This window comes from Maniola jurtina, chromosome 28 (genome assembly GCF_905333055.1).
Source record: "Maniola jurtina chromosome 28, ilManJurt1.1, whole genome shotgun sequence".
NCBI classification, from domain to species: domain Eukaryota; kingdom Metazoa; phylum Arthropoda; class Insecta; order Lepidoptera; family Nymphalidae; genus Maniola; species Maniola jurtina.
The window spans coordinates 1,162,897-1,189,706 of NC_060056.1; the positions used below are offsets into that span (position 1 = coordinate 1,162,897).

The 26,810-nt window shown below is 39.5% G+C and overlaps 1 protein-coding gene across 1 annotated transcript; it reads left to right on the forward strand.

Annotated features, from left to right (window-relative positions):
* The first annotated feature begins 1,762 nt into the window (after nucleotides 1-1,762).
* LOC123879659 lies at nucleotides 1,763-25,954 on the forward strand. Its single transcript, XM_045927492.1, has 18 exons — nucleotides 1,763-1,861; nucleotides 4,127-4,239; nucleotides 5,286-5,475; nucleotides 7,600-7,656; nucleotides 8,237-8,293; nucleotides 10,091-10,183; nucleotides 10,856-10,990; nucleotides 11,409-13,266; nucleotides 13,503-13,849; nucleotides 15,265-15,395; nucleotides 16,854-16,928; nucleotides 18,085-18,229; nucleotides 18,686-18,786; nucleotides 19,670-19,772; nucleotides 21,254-21,385; nucleotides 22,551-22,760; nucleotides 24,110-24,253; nucleotides 25,625-25,954. The coding sequence occupies exons 2-18, from the start codon at nucleotides 4,136-4,138 to the stop codon at nucleotides 25,709-25,711; spliced, it is 3,969 nt and encodes a 1,322-aa protein (XP_045783448.1). The 5' UTR covers nucleotides 1,763-1,861; nucleotides 4,127-4,135; the 3' UTR covers nucleotides 25,712-25,954.
* The last annotated feature ends 856 nt before the right edge of the window (nucleotides 25,955-26,810 follow it).

Below are 26,810 nucleotides of genomic sequence, written 5' to 3' on the forward strand. Positions count from 1 at the left end.
CGTTCCACGCATCGCCTGATGGTCAGGTTACGGGGCCAAACACGTTCGCGCAACCTGGCCAGCGGCGCCTAATAAGGACTCTCCTCGGGGGACCAATATAGTCCCTACCCACCGTCTGAGGCACACTAGGAACACAATAGTGCGCCTCTCGACTCGGGGACTGGTTTCTTTTCGGGCGATAGACTAACCCTAACATAACCCTAACCTAACCCTAACACAACCCTAACACAACCCTAATATAACCCTAACATAACCCTAACACAACCCTAACACAACCCTAACATAACCCTAACACAACTCTAACACAACCCTAACATAACCCTAACACAACCCTAACACAACCCTAACATAACTCTAACACAACCCTAACATAACCCTAACACAACCCTAACACAACCCTAACATAACCCTAACACAACTCTAACACAACCCTAACATAACCCTAACATAACCCTAACATAACCCTAACATAACCCTAACACAACCCTAACATAACCCTAACATAACCCTAACATAACCCTAACACAACCCTAACATAACTCTAACATAACCCTAACACAACCCTAACACAACTCTAACACAACCCTAACACAACCCTAACACAACCCTAACATAACCCTAACACAACCCTAACACAACCCTAACATAGCCCTAACACAACTCTAACACAACCCTAACACAACCCTAACATAACCCTAACACAACTCTACCACAACCCTAACATAACCCTAACACAACCCTAACACAACCCTAACATAACCCTAACACAACCCTAACACAACCCTAACACAACCCTAACATAACCCTAACACAACCCTTACACAACCCTAACATAACCCTAACACAACTCTAACACAACCCTAACATAACCCTAACATAACCCTAAGGAAACGGAATGTGCAATGATTCGAGATGAGCAAGAAAGTCAGTTCGATCATATAGAGTGCATGCAAAGAAAACATGGTTTAAGTCCCCATACTTCCCACAGGAACAGTGAGGATCGGGAACCATTTTCATCCTGTGTAAATGCGCCGGGGTACATACATGACCCAAGCGCATTCTACACAGAATAGATGTAACAGTTTTTGAGAAAACTAACTGGCTAAACCATGGTTTCCTCGGAATGAGTAGGTACTCTGTGGTGATCACAAAATAAACCAAAGATAAAAAACCATTTATGTGTATTTATGGATAGAGCAATAACAATAGACCAGAGTTGCAGTCATAGATGTAAAAATAAATTGTCTATAGTTTAATTGACAGAAGTGATTTAAAGGAGCTCTACACACCTCGATTTCATTGAATCAAATTCTAAACATGGGAAAACCAGCAAAAAGATCAATGGTGATTGCAGAAATTAAAATTCTTAAAAAAAGTGCAAGGATTAAAAAAAAACTAATATTTTCAGATTATAAAATTTGAAATTAAAGTGTAATGATTCATATCAAAAAAAATATTCCTAGTCGGTTGGTGTGCTTCCGACAAATTGGTTGTTATGATCGGATCGGGAAGTGGAAAGTTAATTTAAATCTGTGGCGTGGCACGCTTGTTTTGTTCCGGAAAAATTCTTTCGAGAAAATGGCTGATCGTCTTCTGGGTACATGGTAGACTTTTGAGGTAATGCATCTTGGTTATTATAGTGGTTATTCGTCGTGAATTTATCCAAGTTCCGTGGTCCAGGATAATATCGTCTGCGTTTCAAATTCGAAATTGTCAGAAGTTGAAAACAAAAATATTAGAGCTTGATTGTTGAAGTTGAATTATTACATGCCCTTGCAATGCATATAAATTATGCTTTGCGACCTTATTATTTGGAGGGAATGGCGACTTGTCTATTAATGTGGTATCCAACATCGTACAAGTATGATAAGAGGTTCTTACTTTTCATAGGTTACCTAGCTAAAGATTGTTTTAAGCTTTCTCTTTACATGTTCCATCCCTACAAAGCAAAGAAATCTTTCATCAATCCGCAGCACAATTTATGCTTCATTACTTGTAATTCCTTTGTCTTTGATTCATCCAAAATGTTTGCATGAATTTTCCCGCGTATCGTTATTGCTATATGTTTGAACTATAAAGATGTGCCAAGTTGGCCACCTAGAAAGCTTTAATATGTAATTAAACTAAAATGATCAAGGTTTTGTACCACATACTATTGATTATTGCATCAGCAGAAAGAATTTTCTGAATAATCCATATCCATACTTCCGTACTAATATTATAAATGGGAAAGTGTGTCTGTCTGTCTGCCTGCTACCTTTTCACGGCCCAACAGTTTAATCGATTTTGACGAAATTTGGTACAGAGTTAGTTTATATCCCGGAGACGGACAAACCAAATACATATAACAAATTACATTGTATGGGTAAAGACTTATATTAAAAGATATCCCTCTTGCATTCGGGAAACTGGCATAGGCAACTTTTTATCCCGGAAAAACAGATTTCCCACAGGATTTAAAAAAATCTAAATCCCGCGGACGAAGTCGCGGGCATCATTTAGTATAGCTATAAGAAGACAGGTGAAGGATAACCTGTGCTTGAGAGTTCTCCATAACGTCCTCCACGGTACATGATGTTCTGCCAATCTGCTTTTGGCCGTTAGTTGAGACTATGCATGTGGAAGGAAAAAAGAGAAGAGGATGACCAAAGAAAAGGTGGATGGATTGCGTGAAAGAGGATATGCGTATAAAAGAGGTAGATGATAGGTTGATGGATGACAGAAGAGAGTGGAAGAGGAAGACATGTTGTGCCGACCCCACGTAGCATGGGATAAGGGCTGGAAGAAGAAGGTTAGTGGAGACTATGACCAAACTCATCTCATTCTGAGAGATCTGTGCTTAATAGATTTATTCAAGTAGACTTTTACAAGTGCTTTTGAAACGTCAAAATAATTTACCATCCTGCCGAGAAGAACCAGCAAGAAACTCGGCGGTTGCTCTTTTAGTGGCTTAGTAGTGAGCCAGCGATGGGCTGATCACGAGGCCCTAATGAATTGTAACAAAGAATCAAAGACTTATTTGCTGTAATCCACTAAAAAGTGGCAAATCTGTATGGTACAATATGAAGCATGCAACATGCACCACCCACCCCCCCACTGCTATGCATGCAGGAAAAGCAAGCCCCAAGTACCACCACACAAATCCACCAGAATCTATTCATATAATAAAATTGTAGAAAAGTGGTGTCTGTACAATGGAAATATATAAAAAAAAATAGCACGGGTTGTTATTATATCGATGCCGAACCCGAAATTTTAATTAATATTTTTTTTGTCTGTTTGTCTGTGTGTTTGTGCACGCTAATATCAGAAACGGCTTATTCGATTTAGATACGGTTTTCACTAATATATTGTAGTAAGCTTCACTTAACATTTAGTGTTTATTTCATGTCAATCGGTTCATAAATAAAAAAGTTATGTCAATTTAAAGAATCACGGCGAACATTTTTAACGTACAGAGTATATGCTGCCCGAAAAGTCACTATTCCACGCGAACGAAGTCGCGGGCACAGCTAGTAACACATATGTTTCAACATAGATTTGTGGCACTTGGTGCTTGCTGATGAAATAATGAATAGATAGTTCTAATAAGTTTATGTGATTTTGTTAAGTGGTGATAATAAAAAAAAAGAATACCCGGCTGAGTTTGTTGTGGGCTCCTCTCAGACTTGGGCGCGTTTGGAACCCTCGTAGCTTTAGTTTTAAGTTACGTAATTAATTATCACCACTATATCGTACAAAGTTAACAATTTCGACCATCAAAAGGAGTACAATTGTACCTACTTTGAATAAATGATTTTGACTTTGACTTTGAATAAATGATGATGATGATGATTGCTTGGTGGCTGGCTTTTCCTGCATACTTAGCAGTGGGAGGGCAGGTTACAGCAAATTAAATTTTTGATCCTTTATAAATGCATGCCTTGTTTATGTATGCCTACATACTTTGATAGTGCATGCCGAGTCCACATCGAGAAGACACAATTGTGTCTTTGTCCATGTATCATATTGTGGTTTTTTTCAATTGTGGTCAGTTTTGTGGACTGAATAAAAAAAAAAATATCATGGACTTCCCCAAAGTAATGCTTCTTCTGTACAATAAGTAATTGTATTGTATGGTTTGCAGGTAACCAGAATGGCAAGGAAGGTGGTACCAAAGTTTGAAATGCGGTGCTGCGTGCCGCTGTGCAGCAATGATGCTGACAGCGTGCTAAAGCGAAGTGACATCTCGTTCCATATGTAAGTAAGGCATCTTCTAGGCGAGCGCCCTCTATCTTGGGCTGCATCATCAAATTCAAATTTAAATTCAAAATATTTTTATTCAATTAGACTTTTACAAGTTCTTTTGAATCGTCAAAAGCTTCTACCACTGGTTCGGAATGCCTTTCCTACAGAGAAGAACCAGCAAGAAACTCGGCGGTTGCTCTTTTCAAAGATTTGATATACAATATTATGCCATGTATAAAAGCAATTGAAGTCCTGCGCATTGCTGGAGCGAATTGCAGGTCAAATCCACGCTTTTTTATCATTTACATAATCTTCGATAGTATAGTATGCTTTTCTCAGGAGCATATTTTTAATAGATTTTTGAACCTGTGTAAAGGCAAGTCCAAAATTGGCTGAGGAATTTTGTTATAAAAGATTATACCCATTCCCACAAACTTGCCCTCAGGTTTGATTCCAGCCAAGCACTACTCTTCTCTCTAGGCTGGTTTCCGTTTGTTGTGCGTCAAGCGCTACTCTATTAAAAGCTTATTGAGTTTCCAGAAGGATGCCAATGGGACCCTATGACTAAGCCTCCGCAGACTGTCCGTTCGTCTGTCTGTCAGCGGGCTGTATTTCATAAACCATTGAGTTGAAATTTTCAGTACGTATTTTTATTGCTGCTGAAAACAAATAATAATAGTTTCAAAATGACTGCCATGGATTAGCAAAAGTACATAGTGCCATCTCCACTGCACATCATTGCACCTTTGCAGGATGCATTCCTCGTAGACCCTGCGCGCGGCGTCTCTAAGGTTGCGTACACGTGACACGTGCGTAGTTACGTGCGTAAACCTAACCACCGGGTTACGCATATGTCTACGCTTTACGCAAGCGGTGTGCCATGTTTCATACAGTTCCATCGCAACGCAATGGAACGCGCTACGTCTACGCTTACGCAGCCTGTGTGAACGATCTATTAATAACCCCAAACACTAAAAAGTAAAAAATCATTTAATTTTAGCTGCTGCTCTTATACCCTTTCCTTTGCCATAGTCGGATAAAAAATATATTTATTGCAGGTTCCCCGATTCAGAAGATATGCGCAAGTTCTGGTTAGACGCGTTAGATCTGAACGCATGGTACGCGAAGAACCCTGCAGCGGTGGCGACCGCGGTGGTGTGCTCTGAGCACTTTGCCAGCGCTGACTTGTACAGCACTAAGAGTGGCTTCCGGAAGCTGCGCGTGGGTGCTGTGCCTTTAGTTATACAGGTGAGTGTTATATTCATCATCGTTGCCGATCAACTACTGAGCACGGTACTCCTCTTAGAATAGGGCTTAGTCCATAGTTCACCATACTAACCAAATGTGGATTGTCAGACTTAAAATGCCGCCAAGAATAGTGCTCCAATCTGCACTTGGCCAGCGTGGTGGTCTATAGCCAAACCCTCTCATTCTGCAAGGTGACCCGTCCTCAGTAGTAGGCCAGTGATGGGTTGACCATGATCATGATGATAGTGAAAACTTCGCTAGCGCGATTCAGTTGCCGGTGGCGCCACCTAGTTCGTTCACTGTAAGTTACTACATTGCAAGCTTGCAATGTGTGATAGCTGTATGATACTTTTGTACGTAATAAGTAAGTTCTGGCTAGAAGCGCTAGATCTAAACGCATGGTACGCGAAGAACCCTGCAGCGGTGGCGACCGCGGTGGTGTGCTCTGAGCACTTTGCCAGCGCTGACTTGTACAGCACTAAGAGTGGCTTCCGGAAGCTGCGCGTGGGTGCTGTGCCTTTAGTTATACAGGTGAGTGTTATATTCATCATCGTTGCCGATCAACTACTGAGCACGGTACTCCTCTTAGAATAGGGCTTAGTCCATAGTTCACCATACTAACCAAATGTGGATTGTCAGACTTAAAATGCCGCCGAGAGTAGTGCTGCAATCTGCACTTGGCCAGCGTGGTGATCTATAGCCAAACCCTTTCATTCTGCAAGGTGACCCGTCCTCAGTAGTAGGCCAGTGATGGGTTGACCATGATCATGATGATAGTGAAAACTTCGCTAGCGCGATTCAGTTGCCGGTGGCGCCATCTAGTTCGTTCACTGTAAGTTACTACATTGCAAGCTTGCAATGTGTGATAGCTGTATGATACTTTAGTACGTAATAAATAAGTTCTGGTTAGACACGCTAGATCTAAACGCATGGTACGCGAAGAACCCCGCAGCGGTGGCGACCGCGGTGGTGTGCTCTGAGCACTTTGCCAGCGCTGACTTGTACAGCACTAAGAGTGGCTTCCGGAAGCTGCGCGTCGGCGTTGTGCCTTTAGTTATACAGGTGAGTGTTATATTCATCATCGTTGCCGATCAACTACTGAGCACGGTACTCCTCTCAGAATAGGGCTTAGTCCATAGTTCACCATACTAACCAAATGTGGATTGTCAGACTTAAAATGCCGCCGAGAATAGTGCTCCAATCTGCACTTGGCCAGCGTGGTGGTCTATAGCCAAACCCTCTCATGCTGCAAGGTGACCCGTCCTCAGTAGTAGGTCAGTGATGGGTTGACCATGATCATGATGATAGTGAAAACTTCGCTAGCGCGATTCAGTTGCCGGTGGCGCCATCTAGTTTGTTCACTGTTAGTTACTAGATTGCAAGCTTACAATGTGTGATAGCTGTATGATACTTTTGTACGTAATAAGTAAGTTCTGGTTAGACGCGCTAGATCTGAACGCATGGTACGCGAAGAACCCTGCAGCGGTGGCGACCGCGGTGGTGTGCTCTGAGCACTTTGCCAGCGCCGACTTGTACAGCACTAAGAGTGGCTTCCGGAAGCTGCGCGTCGGCGCTGTGCCTTTAGTTATACAGGTGAGTGTTATATTCATCATCGTTGCCGATCAACTACTGAGCACGGTACTCCTCTCAGAATAGGGCTTAGTCCATAGTTCACCATACTAACCAAATGTGGATTGTCAGACTTAAAATGCCGCCAAGAATAGTGCTCCAATCTGCACTTGGCCAGCGTGGTGGTCTATAGCCAAACCCTCTCATTCTGCAAGGTGACCCGTCCTCAGTAGTAGGCCAGTGATGGGTTGACCATGATCATGATGATAGTGAAAACTTCGCTAGCGCGATTCAGTTGCCGGTGGCGCCATCTAGTTCGTTCACTGTAAGTTACTACATTGGAAGCTTGCAGTGCGTGATAGCTATATGATACTTTTGAGAACGGGTCTCCTCTCAGAATAGAGCTTAGGCCATAGTCCAACATGCTGGCCAAATGCGGATTGTCAGACTTAAAATGCAGCTGAGAATAGTGCTCCAATTCCATTTCAGCGGTCATTCCTTACTCGATGCTAAAAGGATGATGATTTAAAATGTACTTATTCTCTTTGTTCCCAGGAAACCTTAGACGATGAGACAATGGCAGAAGATGAACATTTTGTAGAGCAACTGCAGGTAAGCTTTAATAGTTGTTCATTTTATACCAAACACATTTCTATGTTTTGGTGTACAATCACACTAATATTATAAAGTGTGTTGTGTTATGTGTGTGTGTGTGTGTGTGTGTGTGTGCGTGCGTGCGTGCGTGCGTGCGTGTGCGTGTGCGTGTGCGTGTGTGTGTGTATGTATGTTTGTTACTCCTTCACGTAAAAACTACTGGACGGATTGGGCTGAAATTTAGAATGGAGATAGATTATACCCTGGATTAGCACATAGGCTACTTTTTATCCCGGAAAATCAAAGAGTTCCCACGGGAATTTTAAAAAACCTACATCCATGCGAACGAAGTCACGGGTATCAGCTAGTGAAGAATATTTTACTGTTTTTCTCACCAAATACCAAATTTCAGGTTTGTAACTTATTTTGCCCACGAGCTAGAGACTACACGACGGACAGACAGACAGCAGAGTGACATTAATAGGGCCGTTTTTACCTTGTGAGTACAGAACCCTAAAAAAAGCACTCTTCCTCCCAATGTCATTACTCTGTGGTAAAAGGATGATGATTAAAATGTATTTATTCTCTTTATTCCCAGGAAACCATAAATGATGAGGCAATGGCAGAAGATGAACAACTCGTGGAACAATTGCAGGTAAATGTTAGAAGCAGGCGTTATTTTGCGGAAGTCCATGATAAACAAGGAATTATAATCTTAATATATCCACAGCTTAATATATTTTGGGATTGGTGTAGTGCTGCGTGGTGGTGGTGCGTATTGCTAACTTTTCCTGCAGGTTTATCAGTGGGAGGGCGGGCGGTGCATGTCGCACGCTGCATGTTGCACCATACAGATTTGTCTGGTTCAGCGGATTATAGCAAATTAAGCTTTTGGTTCCTTGGAATTGCAGTTAAGTTTAACAAGTCATAGAATAGAATAGAATAGATTTTTATTCAAATAAACTTTTCAAGTGCTTTTGAACCGTCAAATAATTTACCACTGGTTCGGAATGCCGTTCGTACCGAGAAGAACCAGCAAGAAACTCGGCGGTTGCTCTTTTCAATTGTTCAATCACACTAATATTATAAAGGAGAAAGTTTGTATGTGTGTTTGTGTGTGTGTGTGTGTATGTTTATTACTCCTTCACGCAAAAACTACAGGACGGATTGGGCTGAAATTTAGAATGGAGATAGATTATACCCTGGATTAGCACATAGGCTACTTTTTATCCCGGAAAATCAAAGAGTTCCCACGGGAATTTTAAAAACCTACATCCACGCGAACGAAGTCGCGGGTATCAGCTAGTTTACAATAATATTCATCCTTCTTCTTCTTGTCCTTTATCCCAACCTATGCATGGTCGGCACAACATGTCTTTTTCTTCCACTCACTTAGCTGTCTTACATCAACTCATTTTCCACCCCTTTTCCACACATATCCTCTTTCATCGATACACCCTTTCTTTGGTCTTCCTCTCCTCTTTTTTATATTTCTCCTCATATTTCTAGTGACATGATTTTCTTCCCTCCGCATTACATGCCCCTGCCATGCCAATCTATTATCTATACTAATCTATACTTCTATACTAATAAATAAAATTGGAGTGTCTGTCTGTAATTTCGAAATAACTACCGCATATTAAGGTCATATGGTTATTTGAATGATACTATAACTGAATCACACGTTTTTAAAATTTTTGCCTGTCTGTCTGTCTGTCTGTCTGTCTGTCTGTTTGAAAAAGCTAATCTTGGGAACGGCTGAACCGATTTTGACGGGATTTTCACAGACAAGTAGAGAATTGACCAGAGAGTAAAATAGGCTACTTTTTTAACCGACTTTCAAAAAGGGAGTTGTGTTTTTCTACCTATGTACACCGAAATCTCCGAGATTTCTGAACCGATTTGCGTCATTTCTTTTTTAATCGATAGAGGAACTTTGCGACATTGTTTCATAAAAAATTTGGAGTCCAACTCCTCAATCCTGATGCTGCAGGGGATCTGACCAATCCACACGGGCGAAGCTGCGGGCATCAGCTAGTCCCTAAATAATCAAAGTCTTTGAACAGTGCATGTTGCCATTCCGAAGGTTCCATACTCTGGTATTTTTCCGACATTTTATCCGACGTTAAATCAAAAACTATTATGCATTAAAATAAATAAGTCTGTTTTAGAATGTACAGGTAAAGCCCTTTCATATGGTACCCCACTTGGTATAGTTATCTTACTTTAAAAATTTTTTTTGTGTTGTAACCACAAATTCACGGTTATCGGATTTTTTCCTTCACTTGTGCTATTAGACCTACCTTCCTGCTAAATTTCGCGATTCTAGGTCAACGGGAAGTACCCTAAGTTTTCTTGACAGACAAACAGACAACAAACTGATCCTATAAGGGTCCCGTTTTTCTTTTTGAGGTACGGAAGCCTAAAAAATACATATTTGATTTGTTCCCAGGTGTGCAGGATTTGTCTGGAGACTGAAGGCCGATTAATTTCTATGTCAGATTGCAAATTGGATGAAGTATATCAAAATCTGACTGGATTTCCGGTAAGAAAACACTTTTATTGAAGTCCAAACTTCAGTCAGTTTCATTGTGTTTATCACACTAATATTATAAAGGAGACAGTTTGTATGTGTGTGTGAGTGTGTGTGTGTGTGTGTATGTATGTTTGTTACTCCTTCACGCAAAAACTACTGGACGGATTGGGCTGAAATTTAGAATGGAGATAGATTATACCCTTTCATCCCGGAAAATCAAAGAGTCTCACGGGAATTTTAAAAAACCTACATCCACGCGAACGAAGTCGCGGGTATCAGCTAGTTTTGTTATATTTCAAAAGACTGAGACAGCATTTTAGATGAAAGCTCTCTAGTCTAAGCAAATTCAAAGTGCTATCTATAGATTTCAACCTAAGCGTACATAAACGATGGGAAGTGACTTTGTTTTATACTATGTAGGGACTATCACTTATCTATAACTTGTCCGTTAACAGATGAGCAACGATTTGCGCAGACATTTTGCCCCTAGTGTGTCCAGAGACTTAGAAACTTTGAGAAATTCCACTAGTGTGCAAACCGATTCGCACTTGGTCTATTTATTTATTTATATTTTGTAACTTATATGTTAACAGACCCTTAAACCCCTGTTAAGACCCTTAGGTATAACCGGTGATACTTTGATACTTTTGATACTAAAAATATATGTTCTTCTTTCTTTAGATGAGCAATGATTTGCGTTTGTCGCAGACATTTTGTCCAGAGTGTCTCCAGAGACTTAGAAACTTTGAGAAGTTCCGCGAGAAAAGTCTCACATCTGACTTGTTAATAACTAATTTATTGAAGACTACTGAATGGGTGAGTATCATTATAGTTCCAAGAAAGCCCTATTAAAAAACGTAATAGCCAAGTGGTTAAGGTGCATTCCCGAGTACCCACTTCGTTCTTACTTTACCTATAATGGTACTGATTCTGTTGGCAACTAGAGTATTCGCATCCTATTTTTACTAATGTAATATGAAAAGGACAGACATATCTTGACAGTTCTAAATTTAATTTAGAGCTGTCAAACCTCATGACTTTAGCGGCCAGTCGCGCGCCTACTGTTTAAATTTATAGCGTGCACTAAAATTTAGAGTATTTAAATGTAAAATTCATGTTTTGTCCCTTTCCAACAATATTAAAAGGAGGAAGACGCACATACTCTAAATTTAGTTTAGAGAAAGATAACAGAATCGGCGCCAATGTGTAACTAAATTTTATATTAATATTTCAGTCAATAAAAGAAGAATTTATGAAAATAAAACGTGAGAAACACGGACTAACGTCGAATTTGGAGAAACTATTCATAAACTATGATCATTGCGATCTGTTCATAAAAGAAAGCTCCCAGAACAATGAGAACTTCGATAGTAATAACCAAGTTGTAATTCGCCCATCATCTAGTACTGAATTGGATGAACTGACAGTTATTAATATAAAAACGCCCAATACACCCAAAGTATCTGGAGGTAGTAGCATAAGGATTGACAAAATGACGCCCGTAGCACCAAAATTGCCACGATTAGCACCAAAACCACCCTTTAACTTCTCACCTATCCCTCCTAAACCTAATAATACCCCTCATTTACAGCAAATAACTCCTAAGACATATCCATCACCGAGGTTACTAAAAAATTCTCAAAATTCAACACCTATTTCATTAAAAAAGGCTCAGACAGCACCCAATTTACTACAAATAGCACCGAAACCTAAAATAAATGTAACGCAAATACCTAAAAAAAATGAAACACAAAACGTATCTATTCAAACAACATATGCTAACAGACAATCTGGTAAAAACATTGTCAAACGTAATGAATCTAACCAAGCTACAAATGTAAACACGCCAGTATTTGATAATAATCTTGTTATTAAAAAAGAAATAAATACCGACAATCCAGAACAGACCCAGATCAAAGTGGAATATCTACCAGTCGTAGATGTAGTCATTGACAAGAAATTCAAAATTGTCAAAAAAGAGGAAATATTACTGAAAAACACTCAGTTAATCTTTAATAATAACAGAGCTATTGTTCAAGAATTAGAAAAAAATAATAAAGCTATTATCAGAAATAAACAGGGTGTACCAATAGGCATAGATTTAAACAAAAGTAAAATGTCGGTTGTGATGAATAAACAACAGCTGCTTCCAATGATAGTAGGTGATCGCATAATAATGCCGACCGAGCAAAATGTGCCCAAAAATGTACCCACTACACTAAACAGACCCACAACAGCAATACAACAAAAACCCAAAAACATAAAAGCTCCAGTTAAAACTGTGCCTATTATGAAAAATGTTCAGCAACCTATTACTCAAAATATACCCAAAAATAAGCAATCCCAAGGTAAATCAAATATATCAACAAACCAAGAGAATCGCTCAAAACTGATTATTCAAGAAAAAGCCAAAGTTATTCCAACCAGTTCCCAGAGTAATAAAAATGTAGTAGTTACGAAAAACATTCAAAAACATATGCCGATAATAACCGATGAAAATACGAAAGATATGCCTTTAATTGACGACAGTAAAATAGATATGCCTATAATGGATAACAGTAAAACAGAAATCGATAGTCAAATCGAAACTGAAACGCTGTGTGAAGTCCCGGTGGAAAATTATGAAGAACAAGAATTTTATGAAGAATCTGTAGAAGAAACAGTCATCACAGAAGACTATTTGGAAATGCACTCGGAATCAGACACAGAAATGCAAGATATTAAAAAAGAAGTTGAAAATATAATTTATGAAGGAAAAGATGGTGTTTCAAATACAGATCCTCTCAATGTTAAAAATGAATGTAAAATTGATAATGAAAATAATGAAACATGGGATGAAAATCAAGAAAACAACGAAACGTGGAATGAGAATGAAGAGAACAATGAAACATGGGATGACAAACAAGAAAATGAAACTTGGGATGATAATCAAGAAAATAATGAAACCTGGGATGATAATCAAGACAATAATGAAACTTGGGAGGAAAACCAAGAAAATGATGAAACGTGGGACGAAAATCAAGAAAATGATGAAACATGGGACGAAAATGATGAAAATCGTGGAAAGTGGGTGCCAGATGACTTCTCTGAAGGTATGTTTCAATAATAATAAACTAATTGTAAAACAGATTCACTTTCGGATTTAAAATAGTATATGTAGTAACTATCTGCATCCCAAACAACCTGATCAGTCCAGTAGTTTGTCCTGCCTTGACGCGGCATTGACCCCGAGTGGCCTATTTATGTAACGTTCACCTCTAGCGTCAGTCAGATGTTTTATTTGCCTCTTATTTATTATTTCTTTCGTTCTTTCTTTCATAACCTCCAGACGAAGACAATGAAAACGACCAAAACAGCGAAGGCGATCAGAGCCAAAACGATGAAAGCACTAAACCAAAAAAAGTCATCGACAAATTTGACCCTGAAGTGTTAAAAAGAAACAGAATGCAAAGGAAGCGGAAAACCGTCCTACGCAATTATGGAAAAGCATATTTTTCCGATGACTTGAACGATGTGATTTTTTCAATAACCAAGTTGAGTTTAGAAGAACAGTTGATAGAAATAAAAAACCGACTGTATACTAAGTATAAGAACGCGGCGTTCACTTGCGAGTTCTGCTATAGAGGATTCATGAATGAATACGCATACAAAAGACACATCGCGCTCCATAATAGTGTAAGTACCCTCTTTTTCTGCCCTAATTACCGATTTCAACAAAAAAAAAAATACCTTTAAAAGCATTTTTACCAGTTTCAACAAAAAAAAATTGTGTGAGTACTCTCTTTTATTTTTAGCTGCTCAAAAAAGCTTCTTAAAAATTAAGGTAATCTTAAATATTTATCAAGCTATATGAAATAATACGCAAACATTTTTTAAAATTTAATGCGGCAAAATTAAAAAAAAAAAAAAATATGGCGTCCTTTTTCCATAGAAAGCGTCAAGTACTTTAAGTATTATAAACACCTATTTTTTCCGATGACTTGAACGATGTGATTTTTTCAATTACCAAGTTGAGTTTAGAAGAACAGTTGATAGAAATAAAAAACCGACTGTATACTAAGTATAAGAACGCGGCGTTCACTTGCGAGTTCTGCTATAGAGGATTCATGAATGAATACGCATACAAAAGACACATCGCGCTCCATAATAGTGTAAGTACCCGCTTTTTCTGCCCTAATTACCGATTTCAACAAAAAAAAAAATACCTTTAAAAGCATTTTTACCAGTTTCAACAAAAAAAAATTGTGTGAGTACTCTCTTTTAATTTTAGCTGCTCAAAAATAAAGGTAATCTTAAATATTTATCAAGCTATATGAAATAATACGCAAACATTTTTTAAAATTTAATGCGGCAAAATTAAAAAAAAAAAATTATGGCGTCCTTTTTCCATAGAAAGCATCAAGTATTTTAAGTATTATAAACACCTATTTTTTCCGATGACTTGAACGATGCGATTTTTTCAATAACTAAGTTGAGTGTAGAAGAACAGTTGGTAGAAATAAGGAACCGACTGTATACTAAGTATAAGAACGCGGCGTTCACTTTCGAGTTTTGTTATAGAGGATTCATGAATGAATACGCATACAAAAGACACATCGCGCTGCATAATAGTGTAAGTACCCGCTTTTCCGCCCTAATTACAGATTTCAACAAAAAAACCGGCCAAGTGCGAGTCAGACTCGCGCACTGAGGATTCCTTACTCGGGTATTTTTTCCGACATTTTGCACGATAAATCAATAACTATTATACATAAAATTAAGTAAATATCTGTTTTAGAATGTACAGGTAAAGCCCTTTCATATAATACGCCATTTGGTATAGTTATCTTACTTTGAAAATTGAAACACATTTTAAATTTTTCTACGGTTTTCGGATTTATTCCTTTACTTGTGCTATAAGACCTACCTACCTGCCAAATTTCATGATTCTAGGGCAACGGGAAGTACCCTGTAGGTTTTCTTGACAGACACGACGGACGGACGGACAGACAGACAACAAAGTGATTCTATAAGGGTTCCGTTTTTCCTTTTGAGGTACGGAACCCTAAAAATGGTAAAATACTCTATTGAACATCCTGTCTCATCCACAGGAGGATGGGCTCTACGCGTGTGAAGTATGCAAGTTCAAGTTCAAGACGGCAAAGTTGCTGCAAACTCACATATCAGCGCGACACGCCACCAAGTTCAGCTGCAACCTGTGCGACTTTACCAGCACTGCTCCGTAAGTGTCTCCCCAACCCTGTACCATCTCATCCACAGGAGGATGGGCTCTACGCGTGTGAAGTATGCAAGTTCAAGTTCAAGACGGCAAAGTTGCTGCAAACTCACATATCAGCGAGACACGCCACCAAGTTCAGCTGCAACCTGTGCGACTTTACCAGCACTGCTCCGTAAGTGTCTCCCCAACCCTGTACCATCTCATCCACAGGAGGATGGGCTCTACGCGTGTGAAGTATGCAAGTTCAAGTTCAAGACGGCAAAGTTGCTGCAAACTCACATATCAGCGAGACACGCCACCAAGTTCAGCTGCAACCTGTGCGACTTTACCAGCACTGCTCCGTAAGTGTCTCCCCAACCCTGTACCATCTCATCCACAGGAGGATGGGCTCTACGCGTGTGAAGTATGCAAGTTCAAGTTCAAGACGGCAAAGTTGCTGCAAACTCACATATCAGCGAGACACGCCACCAAGTTCAGCTGCAACCTGTGCGACTTTACCAGCACTGCTCCGTAAGTGTCTCCTCGAGGACTTCGTCTGTGTTGGCGTTTGCTGGCGCGCGTGCGGTGCCTTTTGGAGTGTTTTCTTTATTAAAAGTGGCCGGTTTTTATGTTTTACTGTTGTTTTTTGGTGGTGGAACTGACTGGAAAGCGCTGCAGGGGCGCCGCGCGTGTGTCGGCGAGCGCCGGCACAGACGAAGTCCATACTTTTATGGTCCTAACCTTCCTAACTTGTAAATAACTACAAACTTGACATTGGCTAATCTGTAAAAAGCCAGACGAGAGAAAAAAAAAGTATCTCCTCGGCCATTTTTTTAAACCGGCTAAGTGCGAATCAGACTCGCGCACCGAGGGTTCCGTACTCGGGTATTTTTTCCGACATTTTCCACGACAAACTGTTATGCATAAAAATAAACAAAAATCTGTTTTAGCCACAGGTAAAGCCACTTCATATGATACCCCACTTGGTATAGTCATCTTACTTTGAAAATTGAAAATACTAATTTTATTTGTTCATCAACATATTTAAATTTTTTTGTGTTACCACAAACTCACAGTTTTGAGATTTTTTCCCTTTACTTGTGCTATCAGACCTTACCTTCCTGATTCTAGGTCATCGGGAAGTATCCAATATTTTTCCTTAGAGACACGTCAGACGGACAGACAGACAATAAAGTGATTGTAAGCCTCAATAGCTCAACCGGTAAAGGAGTGGGCTGAAAACCGAAAGGTCGTCGGTTCAAACCCCGCCCGTTGCACTATTGTCGTACCTACTCCTAGCACAAGCCTGACGCTTAGTTGGAGAGGAAAGGGGAATATTAGTCATTTAACATGGCTAATATTCTTAATAACTATAGCTTAAAAAAAAAGTGATCCTATAAGGGTTCCGTATTTCCTTTGAGATACGGAACCCTAAAAATAGTAGTACTGTACTCCTATGTTGAATAATCTAAATTGTTTCAGTGAACCAGCGAAACAGCACGGCATGAAACATAGGGGCATTAGGTACCAATGTCCACACTGCCCTGAAGATTACTTGTAAGTATTCATTAACTAGCTTAAGCCCGCGGCTTCGTCCGCGTGTACATCACAAATTTCTTTTTTTTTTATATTGACTAGCGCTTGGCTGCAATCGGGGGTGTTATAAATTTTTTCTTTACACTTGTATATATTGTGTGCGTTTTGTTTTTTCTCATAGATATGACTAGCCGATGCCCGCGACTTCGCCCGCGTGGATTTAGGTTTTTCAAAATCCCGTGGGAACTCTTTGATTTTCCGGGATAAAAAGTAGCCTATGTACTAATCCAGGATATTATCTATCTCCATTCCAAATTTCAGCCAAAACCATCTAGTAGTTTTTGCGTGAAGGAGTAACAAATATCACACACACACACACACACACACACACACACATACAAACTTTCGCCTTTATAATATTAGTGTGATGAATAATAGTGTGTGTCACACAGGGCCAAAATATTTTGTTCTCGAGCGGTATATATTGAATTTCTCAGGATTAGATCCTATAGAATACTTCGCTTCGTTCTGAATTAAAAATAACACCCTTGACAGAGTGAATTAGAGTGAAGCAACTCTCGATTTGTACCTGAATCGTTGATATAGTAAAAAAAAAAATGATTTTATACATACTAATATTATAAATGCGAAAGTGTGTCTGTCTGTCTGTCTGCTACCTTTTCACGGTCCAACAGTTTAAGCGATTCTGACGAAATTTGGTACAGGGTTAGCTGAAATCCCGGGGACGGACATAGGCTACTTTTTATCCCGGAAAATCAAAGAATTTCGACTGGAATCCTAAAAACCCATCCGCTTAACCGATTTGTATGAAATTTGGTACCGAGGTAGCTTGCGTCCCTGTAATTGACAGGCATTTTATACCGGAAAATCTAACAGTTCTCACGGGATCTTTAAAAACCTTAATCCACGCCGACGAAGTCGCGAGCATCCTGTAGTTAGGCTATATTTTAAGGCTTTAGTGACGAAAAATCAAAGAAAAATAAGGCTACCTTAGGGCTACTTGTGTCAAATATACTAACATTTGACGCCTGCCAGTGACGTCGAAGCCTCGCCGGTTTGTTAGAAGTTCCCTAACTGTCGTGAACTGTGCCATCGAGGAACAAAATATCACTTTGGCCCCTTGTGACACAAGTAACGTATTTATTTATCTCAACAGGCGATACACGGTTCTGATGGACCACATGGGGATCAAGCATACTCCAGAGAGCTTGTGCCCCGTGTGTGGCCTCAAGTTGGTCAACGATGAGGAGTTGGAGAGACACAAGAGCGCCAGACACGCGACACAGTGCGATCAGGACCGGGTATACTATCACTTGACCTACTCAATAGCGATTGTCACTATCAGTCATAGCAACTTCTGTTTAGTCTGTCGCACGACGGGTCATTCTGAAAAAAAATGTTTGTTAAAAAAAATAGCACTGCAGCCTAAAATTTAATAAACCATTTCATTCTATCATGTGAACTCATATCTTTGTCTTTAGGGAGAGAGAAACAGGGACATGAGAGCTTTTGACGGGACTCGCAGCCACGCCCGGTCACGTATTTACGTTTCCGTGTGCAATAGGAATAGAATATAATATATTTTTATTCAAATAAATTTTTACAAGTGACACAATAGAAGATTTCGAACTTTTCTTGAGAACAACACTTTTTCTCACTGAGTGAGCAAAAACGATTTTTGCTCACTGGTATTAGACAGCAAAGGCGCTCTTTTCGAGCTAGTGAGGTGAAAAATAACTATAATATATTGTTCACAGTGGGATACCGCGACGCACTGCGAACGTTGCGACATTCTGTTCGCGGATGAAGAAGCGTTCAAATTCCACTTGGGCGTGTCCATCAAACACGATAGCGAGTTGTGAGTATTATTACCTTCCATCCATCCATCAGCCTGTATGCGTCCACTGCTGGACATAGGCCTTTCCAAGAGCGCGCCACCAAACACCTCCAAAGGTCCTCATCCACCCGCTCCCCGCCACCCTCTTCAGGTCATCGGTCCAGCGGGCTGGAGGTCGTCCCACACTGCGCTTACCGGTACGCGGTCTCCACTCCAGAACACGTCTGCCCCATTGGCCGTCGGTTCTGCGGCGGACGGGGCCTACACATTGCCACTTCAGCTGGCTAATTCGCTGAGCTATGTCGGTCACTCTGGTTCTGCTACGGAGACGGATGCGGAGGATCGTGTGTGGTGGCGCGCGCTTGGGAAGGCGCATTAACATTACCGCACTTGTTCTGTAATAAAATATTATCGCACGTTCTCGCTAGCTGACCAACTGTGCGGTAATAGTCAACTTTATCTATACATGTAATAAAATTGTAGAAAAGTCTGTACAATGGAAATATATAAAAAAAAAGTAGCAGGGGTTGTTATTATATCGATGCCGAACCCGAAATTGTAATTAATTTTTTTTTTGTCTGTTTGTCTGTGTGTTTGTGCACGCTAACATCAGAAACGGCTTATTCGATTTAGATACGGTTTTCACTAATATATTGTAGTGAGCTTCACTTAACATTTAGTGTTTATTTCATGTCAATCGGTTCATAAATAAAAAAGTTATGTCAATTTAAAGAATCACGGCGAACATTTTTAACGTACATGCTGAGCGAAAAGTCACTATTCCACGCGAACGAAGTCGCGGGCACAGCTAGTATTATATAAATGTATGAAATAATAGCTACTTTACGACCAAACACATTGAAATAGTCAATGTTTTTAATCTTATTTTTATTCAATCGTACAGCATAATAGAACACCAAAAAGCGAAGAGGAATCAAAACGAGTTTATGAAGCCTTCAAGTGTGTATAAGAAGCCAGAAGTTACCGGACCACTTACATGTGAACAGGTATTACAATTTATTTTCACTTTTTCATGCTCCTAAAGTTGTACAGAAGCAGGCGTTACTTTGCGAAAGTCCATGATATACAAGGAAACAACAGTTTAATCCATACTTATATAATATATAGTCCATATTATAAATGCGAAAGTTTGTCTGTCTGTCTGCTACGTTTTCACGGCCCAACCGCTGAACCGATTTTAATGAAATTTGGTACAGGCATGGGATACATCCCAGAGAAGGACATAGGCTACTTTTTATCCCGGAAAATCCGAAATCCACGCGGGCGAAGCCGCGGGCATCCTCTAGTTTGCTATAATCCACTTAACCAGACAAATCTGTGTGGTGCGACACGCAGCGTGCGGTATGCACCGCCCGCCCTCCCACTGCTAAACACGCAGGAAAAGCCAGCCACCAAGCAAGCAATACGCACCACCACCACGCAGCACCACACAAGTCCCAAAACCACTCAAAATGAGTGAATACGTGTATTGTTTTGTTCTCGAAGGTAGTGATGAACAAGTGTAAATTATAAATTTATAACACCCCCGACAAGTGAAGGTTACAGTAAGAACTAGAAAAGAGCTGATAACTTTCAAACGGCTGAACCCATTTTCTTGGATTATAGCTAAGAACACTCTCGATCAAGCCACCTTTCAAACAAAAAAAACTAAATTAAAATCAGTTCATTAGTTTAGGAGCTACGATGCCACAGACAGATACACAGATACACACGTCAAACTTATAACACCCCTCTTTTTGGGTCGGGGGTTAAAAATAGTGTGTGTCATTTGGGGCCAAATTATTTTTTTCTCGGGTGGCGTACTTATATTGAATTCCTCGCTACGCTCAGGATTCTAGTATAGAATCCTTCGCTTCGCTTTGTATTCAAAATAATGCCCTCGAGGAACAAAATATCACGTCTGTCAATGACGTCGAAGTTTCGATGTTCCACTAGTTCTACTAGTTTATACTTCCATACTAATATTGTGTGTCTGCTAGCTTTTTACGGCCCAGCAGTTTAACCGATTTTGATGAAATTTGGTACAGCTTTAGCTTACATCCTGGGGAAGGACATAAGCTGCTTTTTATCCCGGAAAATCAAAGAGTACCCACGGGATTTTTAAAAGTCCATCGGTTTGACCGATTTATATGAAAGAGAGGTAGCTTGCATCCCGGAAATTGATATGGGCAATTTTGTATCCCGGAAAATCAAAGAGTTCCCACGGGACATTTAAATAAACCTAAATCCGCGCTGACGAAATCAAAGTCAAAGTCAAAATCATTTATTCAAAGTAGGTACAATTGTACTCCTTTTGATGGTCGAAATTGTTAATCTTGTACGATATAGTGGTGATAATTAATTACGTTACTCAAAACTAAAGCTACGAGGGTTCCAAAAGCGCCCAAGTCTGAGAGGAGCCCACAACAAACTCAGCCGGGTAAAATGGTGGGGATTCTAGTGTACTATTATTTTGTGTTTATTTCAGTGCGGCCTGAAAGTGGCAACACTGAGACAGTACCACGGTCACTTCCGACGCGACCACCCGGACAAGACTCGGACCTTTTACCCGACCATGAAGAAAAAGGTGATGTGCGAACTTTGCGGGAGGTTCTTTAAGGTAAGCTTTATTGTATGCAACCTGTATAGTGCATCTCTCTTCATCGTTATCAAATCATCGCCGGCCCACTATTGAGCACGAGTCTCTTAAAATAAGATCTTCTTTAAGGTGGAAGCGACGGGTCCGCCCGCGAAATTCAAATTTAATTTGGTTTTTCGCTATTTGTAAACTAATACGACAACGTAGGCTTATGGCCATTTTAATTGCGCCAATGCCAGTATCATCCTCACAGGTTTATATAAAAATAGACTAAATTTAGTCCATACACGAGCTAATTTCTTAAACTGGACCCTTTCAAGTAAAGATTAACTAACCTAACCTAACCTTAACTATACGGACGGAAGCAACTCAAATGTTACTTCCGTCCGTATTTAGAATAGCCGCCAAACAGAACAGCTGTTCTAAGGCCATTCTAAAGCCGCCATTGTGAACTCTTAATTTTATACTTATTACGACTCAACTGGACCCTTTCAAGTAAAGATTAACTAACCTAACCTAACCTTAACTATACGGACGGAAGCAACTCAAATGTTACTTCCGTCCGTATTTAGAATAGCCGCCAAACAGAACAGCTGTTCTAAGGCCATTCCAAAGCCGTCATTATGAACTCTTAATTCTATACTTATTACGACTCAATTACTAAATTCTAAATGGCTTATATATTTTTACCCTACTACTAAGTCTCCTCTGTCCGTCTGTCTGTCTTTCGTGGCTGTATCTCGTGAACCCTAATAGGTAGATAGTCAATCACAGAATATATATTTTTATTGCCGTTGCAACAACAGGTAATAAAAATTTCAAACTGGCTGCCAAGAAAATAAAAAAGATAAAAAGTGTTAAATCTGGTACGATGGTACTTAATAACATCTCATAGTCTATACTTCTATACTAATATTATAAAGAGGAAACCTTTGTATTTTTGTATGTTTGTATTGAATAGGCTCAAAAACTACTGGACCGATTTCAAAATTTCTTTTACCATTACTTAGAGGGATTCTTCCGAATCCGTATAGGCTATATTTTATCCCGGAAAATAGAAAAAATAAATGTCCACCCGTGCGAAGCCGGGGCGGGTCGCTAGTAAAAAATGTTTCTGAAAATCTTGAGTCTACGGAACCATCCTTGTACGAGCCCAAACTCGCACTTGACCGGGTTTTTGTTCCAGGCCCAATGGCAGTACGTAGAGCATCTTAGGCTGCACACAAACGAACGACCGTACTCCTGCGAGACGTGCGGGAAGGCTTTCATAACCAACCGTCTTTTGTGTCAACATCGCTCCGCGCACGGCATCTACCCACGCAAGCGACCAGACATAGTGTGCAAACTTTGCGGCAAAACCTTTGCTAACAGGGGTAATCTACACCGGCATATGGGCGTGAGTATACCAAAATTTACGTTTTCGCCCGAGAACTTCAAGTTCTTGCCGAGAACCCTAGGTTCTTATACCATGAGTCGCAAGTTCTCATGTTGTGGTGTTCAATTTGAAGCCGAGAACCTAAAGTTCTCGATAAGAACTCGAGGTTCTGTTTAAATATAAGTAAGTTTTTTTTATGAAACATGGTAACAAGTTATAACGAACCGTCTATCGTAAGCGCATCGCTATAAAACGACCAGATTATGAAATGCAAATTTTGTGGCAAATCGTTCGCTAATAAGAGAAATCTACATCGACATATGTCGACATATATGAACTTCAAGTTCTTGCCAAGTGCCTTAGGTTCTTATACCATGAGTCGCAAGTTCTCATGTTGTGCAGTTCAATTTGAAGCCGAGAATCTAAAGTTCTCGATAAGAACTAGAGATTCTCTTTAAAAATAAGTTTTTTTATGAAACATGGTAGTACAACTTATAACGAACCGTCTGTCGTAAGCGCATCGCTATATACAAGGCTTTGGTCAGCGCAAACGATCAGATATAAAATGCAAACTGCGACAAATCGTTCGCTAACAAGGGGAATCTATATCGACATATTATGGGCGTGAGTATACCAAAATTTACGTTTTTGCCCGAGAACTTCAAGTTCTTGCCGAGAACCTTAGGTTCTTAAACCGTAAAGGAGTGGACTGAAAACCGAAAGGTCGACGGTTCAAACCCCGCCCGTTGCACTATTGTCGTACCTACTCCTAGCACAAGCCTGACGCTTAGTTGGAGAGGAAAGGCGAATATTAGTCATTTAAAATGGCTAATATTCTTTTTTAACCCCCGATCCAAAAAGAGGGGTGTTATAAGTTTGACGTGTGTATCTGTGTATCTGTGTGTCTGTGTATCTGTGTATCTGTCTGTGGCATCGTAGCGCCTAAACGAATGAACCGATTTTAATTTAGTTTTTTTTGTTTGAAAGGTCGCTTGATCGAGAGTGTTCTTAGCTATAATCTAAAAAAATTGGTTCAGCCGTTTAAGAGTTATCAGCTCTTTTCTAGTTTTCTTGCAGAAAAGAAGGTTAGATAACCGTTAGGTTCATAATATTATGTCAATAGACAAATGTCAAGCTGTCAAGATGGACGTTGCCTAAATACATAATTATTTATTTGAAAATGATGTTTTGGAAAACTCAGATACTTTGGATCGTCGGGGGTGCTATAAATTTTTAATTTACACTTGTTATAAAAAAAAAACCATGAGTCGCAAGTTCTAATGTTGTGCAGTTCAATTTGAAGCCGAGAATCTAAAGTTCTCGATAAGAACTCGAGGTTCTGTTTAAAAATAGTCATCTCCATTTTTTAGGTTCACTCGGATGAGAAACGATTCAAGTGTGAGATATGCCACACGGCGTACCGTCAGAAGGCCGAGATGAAGTCCCACTACGACCACGTGCATCTAAGGAAACCGTGGCCGAAGCGACACAGGCCGAAGCGGGACGGCTCTATGGTGAGTTGAAGAACTCTTTTTTAGGTTTTTTAGGGTTCCATACCTCAAAAGGAAAAAAGGAACCCTTATAAGATCACTTCGTTGTCTGTCTGTCGTGTCTGTCAAGAAAACCTATAGGGTATACCTAATTTGGAAGGTAGGTTAGTCTTGTAGAACAAAGGAAAAAATCCAAAAGCGGCGAATTTGTTGTTACATCACAAAAAAATATTAAAACATGTTCATAATAAAATTATTAGTATTTTCAATTTTCAAAATAGGATAACTATATCAAGTGGGGTATCATATGAAAGGGGTTTATTTGTACACTCTAAAACAGATTTTCATTTAGTTTTATGCACAATAGTTTTTGATTCGTCGTCGATCGTGCAAAATGTCCGAGTACGGAACCCTCGGTGCGCGAGTCTGACTCGCACTTGGCCGGTTTTTTTTGTTACCACTATTATAAGTTACACCTATGCCTTACAGGATCACTTTATCTGTCTGTCTGTCAAGACCAGGGAATCAAAACCTATAGGATACTTCCCGTTGACCTAGAATCATGAAAGGCAGGTAGCAATGTTTTATAGCACAAGTAAAGGGAAAAATGCGAAAACCGTGAATTTATGTTTACATCACAAAAAAATATTTAAAGTATTAAGTAGCAGAGGATGCCCGCGACTTCGTCCGCGTGGATTTAGGTTTTGAAGATCCCGTGGGAACTGTTTTGTTTTCCGGGATAAAATGCCTATGTCAATTACAGGGACGCAAGCTACCTCTGTACCAAATTTCATACAAATCGGTTAAGCGGATAGGTTTTTAGGAATCTGGTGGGAACTCTTTGATTTTCCGGGATATAAAGTAGCCTATGTCCGTCCCCGGGATATAAGCTAACCCTGTACCAAATTTCGTCAGAATCGGTTTAACTATTGGGCCGTAAAAAGGTAGCAGACAGACAGACACACACACTTTCGCATTTATAATATCCATCAAGTATTTCTTGTAAGATGGCACGGAACCCTTCGTCTACGAGTCCGACTAGTACTTGACTGTTTTTTTTTTTTTTTTTTTCAAAATTCGAATTATTGGCACCGATTCTGTTGTCTTTCTTTAAACTAAATTTAGAGTATCTGCATCCTCCTCCTTTTAGTATTGCTAAAAAAGGACAGAACATAAATTTTACATTTAAAGATTCTAAATTTTAGTGCACGCTACAAATTTAAACATATAGCTCGCGACTGGCAGCTAAAATCACGAGGTTTAACAACTCTAAATTAAATTTAAAACTGTCAAACTATGTCTGTCCTTTTCATTTTACATTAGTAAGAAGAGGTAGCAGATACTCTAAAATCTAGTTGCCAAGAGAATCAGTACCATTGTTTATTTTTTTTGCAGACGAAATCAGCGCCGACATCTGAAGATGACACTTCCCAGCAATACGTCGTAGAGGAAGTGGCCGAGGAAATGGAAATCGAATATTAAGAGAACTATCTAAAAATAAGATCTATGATCGACAGCGTAAAACTGTCTATGGCACTATTTAGAACGATGGGCGATTCATTCGAATAACAATCGAACTATACCGATTTTTTATATCGATTTTTTTTTGAGTTCAACTATGTTATAGGCGCGACTATTTAACAGGGCTCTCTCCGTCACTCGTTTCCACTCGTTTCATACAATCGTAGTTCCAATTTCATTTGAATATTAAGCAACCAAAGTTCATGAAATTTTGCAGACATATTCTAGAAACTAATATCTGTGTCTGTGGTGTTTTAGATTTTTCTAAAAATATGTAGTTTTAAAATTACAGGGGCTCAAAGATTTGTATGTAAATTTTTAAACTTTGAAACCGAATATTTTAACGGAAATCTGGAAAACCACAGACATATATATTAGTTTCTAGAATATGTCTGCAAAATTTCATGGACTTTGGTTGCTTAATATTCAAATGAAATTGGAACTACGATTGTATGAAACGAGTGACGGAGAGAGCCCTCTTAATATTTGGGATATTTGATTTAATTTTGGGATCACCCATAATGTGCCACTTCAATGAATGATAGCAGTTATAAAACAACTGCTCTGTTTGGCGGCCATTTACACCGGAAGTGACGTTTGAAAAAAGATCCGAGTCATTCTCAAGTTGCGCTTGAGGGGTCTCTCCGTCACTCGCTCCATACAAACGTAGTTCCAATTTCATTTGAATATTATGCAACCAAAGTCCATGAAATTTTGCAGACATATTCTAGAAACTAATATCTATGCCTGTGGTTTTCCAGATTTCTATTAAAATATTCGGTTTCAAAGTTACGCGGTCTTAAATATTCACATACAAATCCTTGAGCCCATGTAATTTTAAAACTACATATTTTTTGAAAAATCTAAAACACCACAGGCACAGATATTAAGTTTCTAGAATATGTCTGCAAAATTTCATGGACTTTGGTTGCTTAATATTGAAATGAAATTGGAACTACGATTGTATGGAGTGACAGAGAGAGCCCTGTTAAAGAAGGTTTACTTCAATAACAACAATTGCGATTGTAATAATGATTGATGCAGGTTTAAACAGAATCGA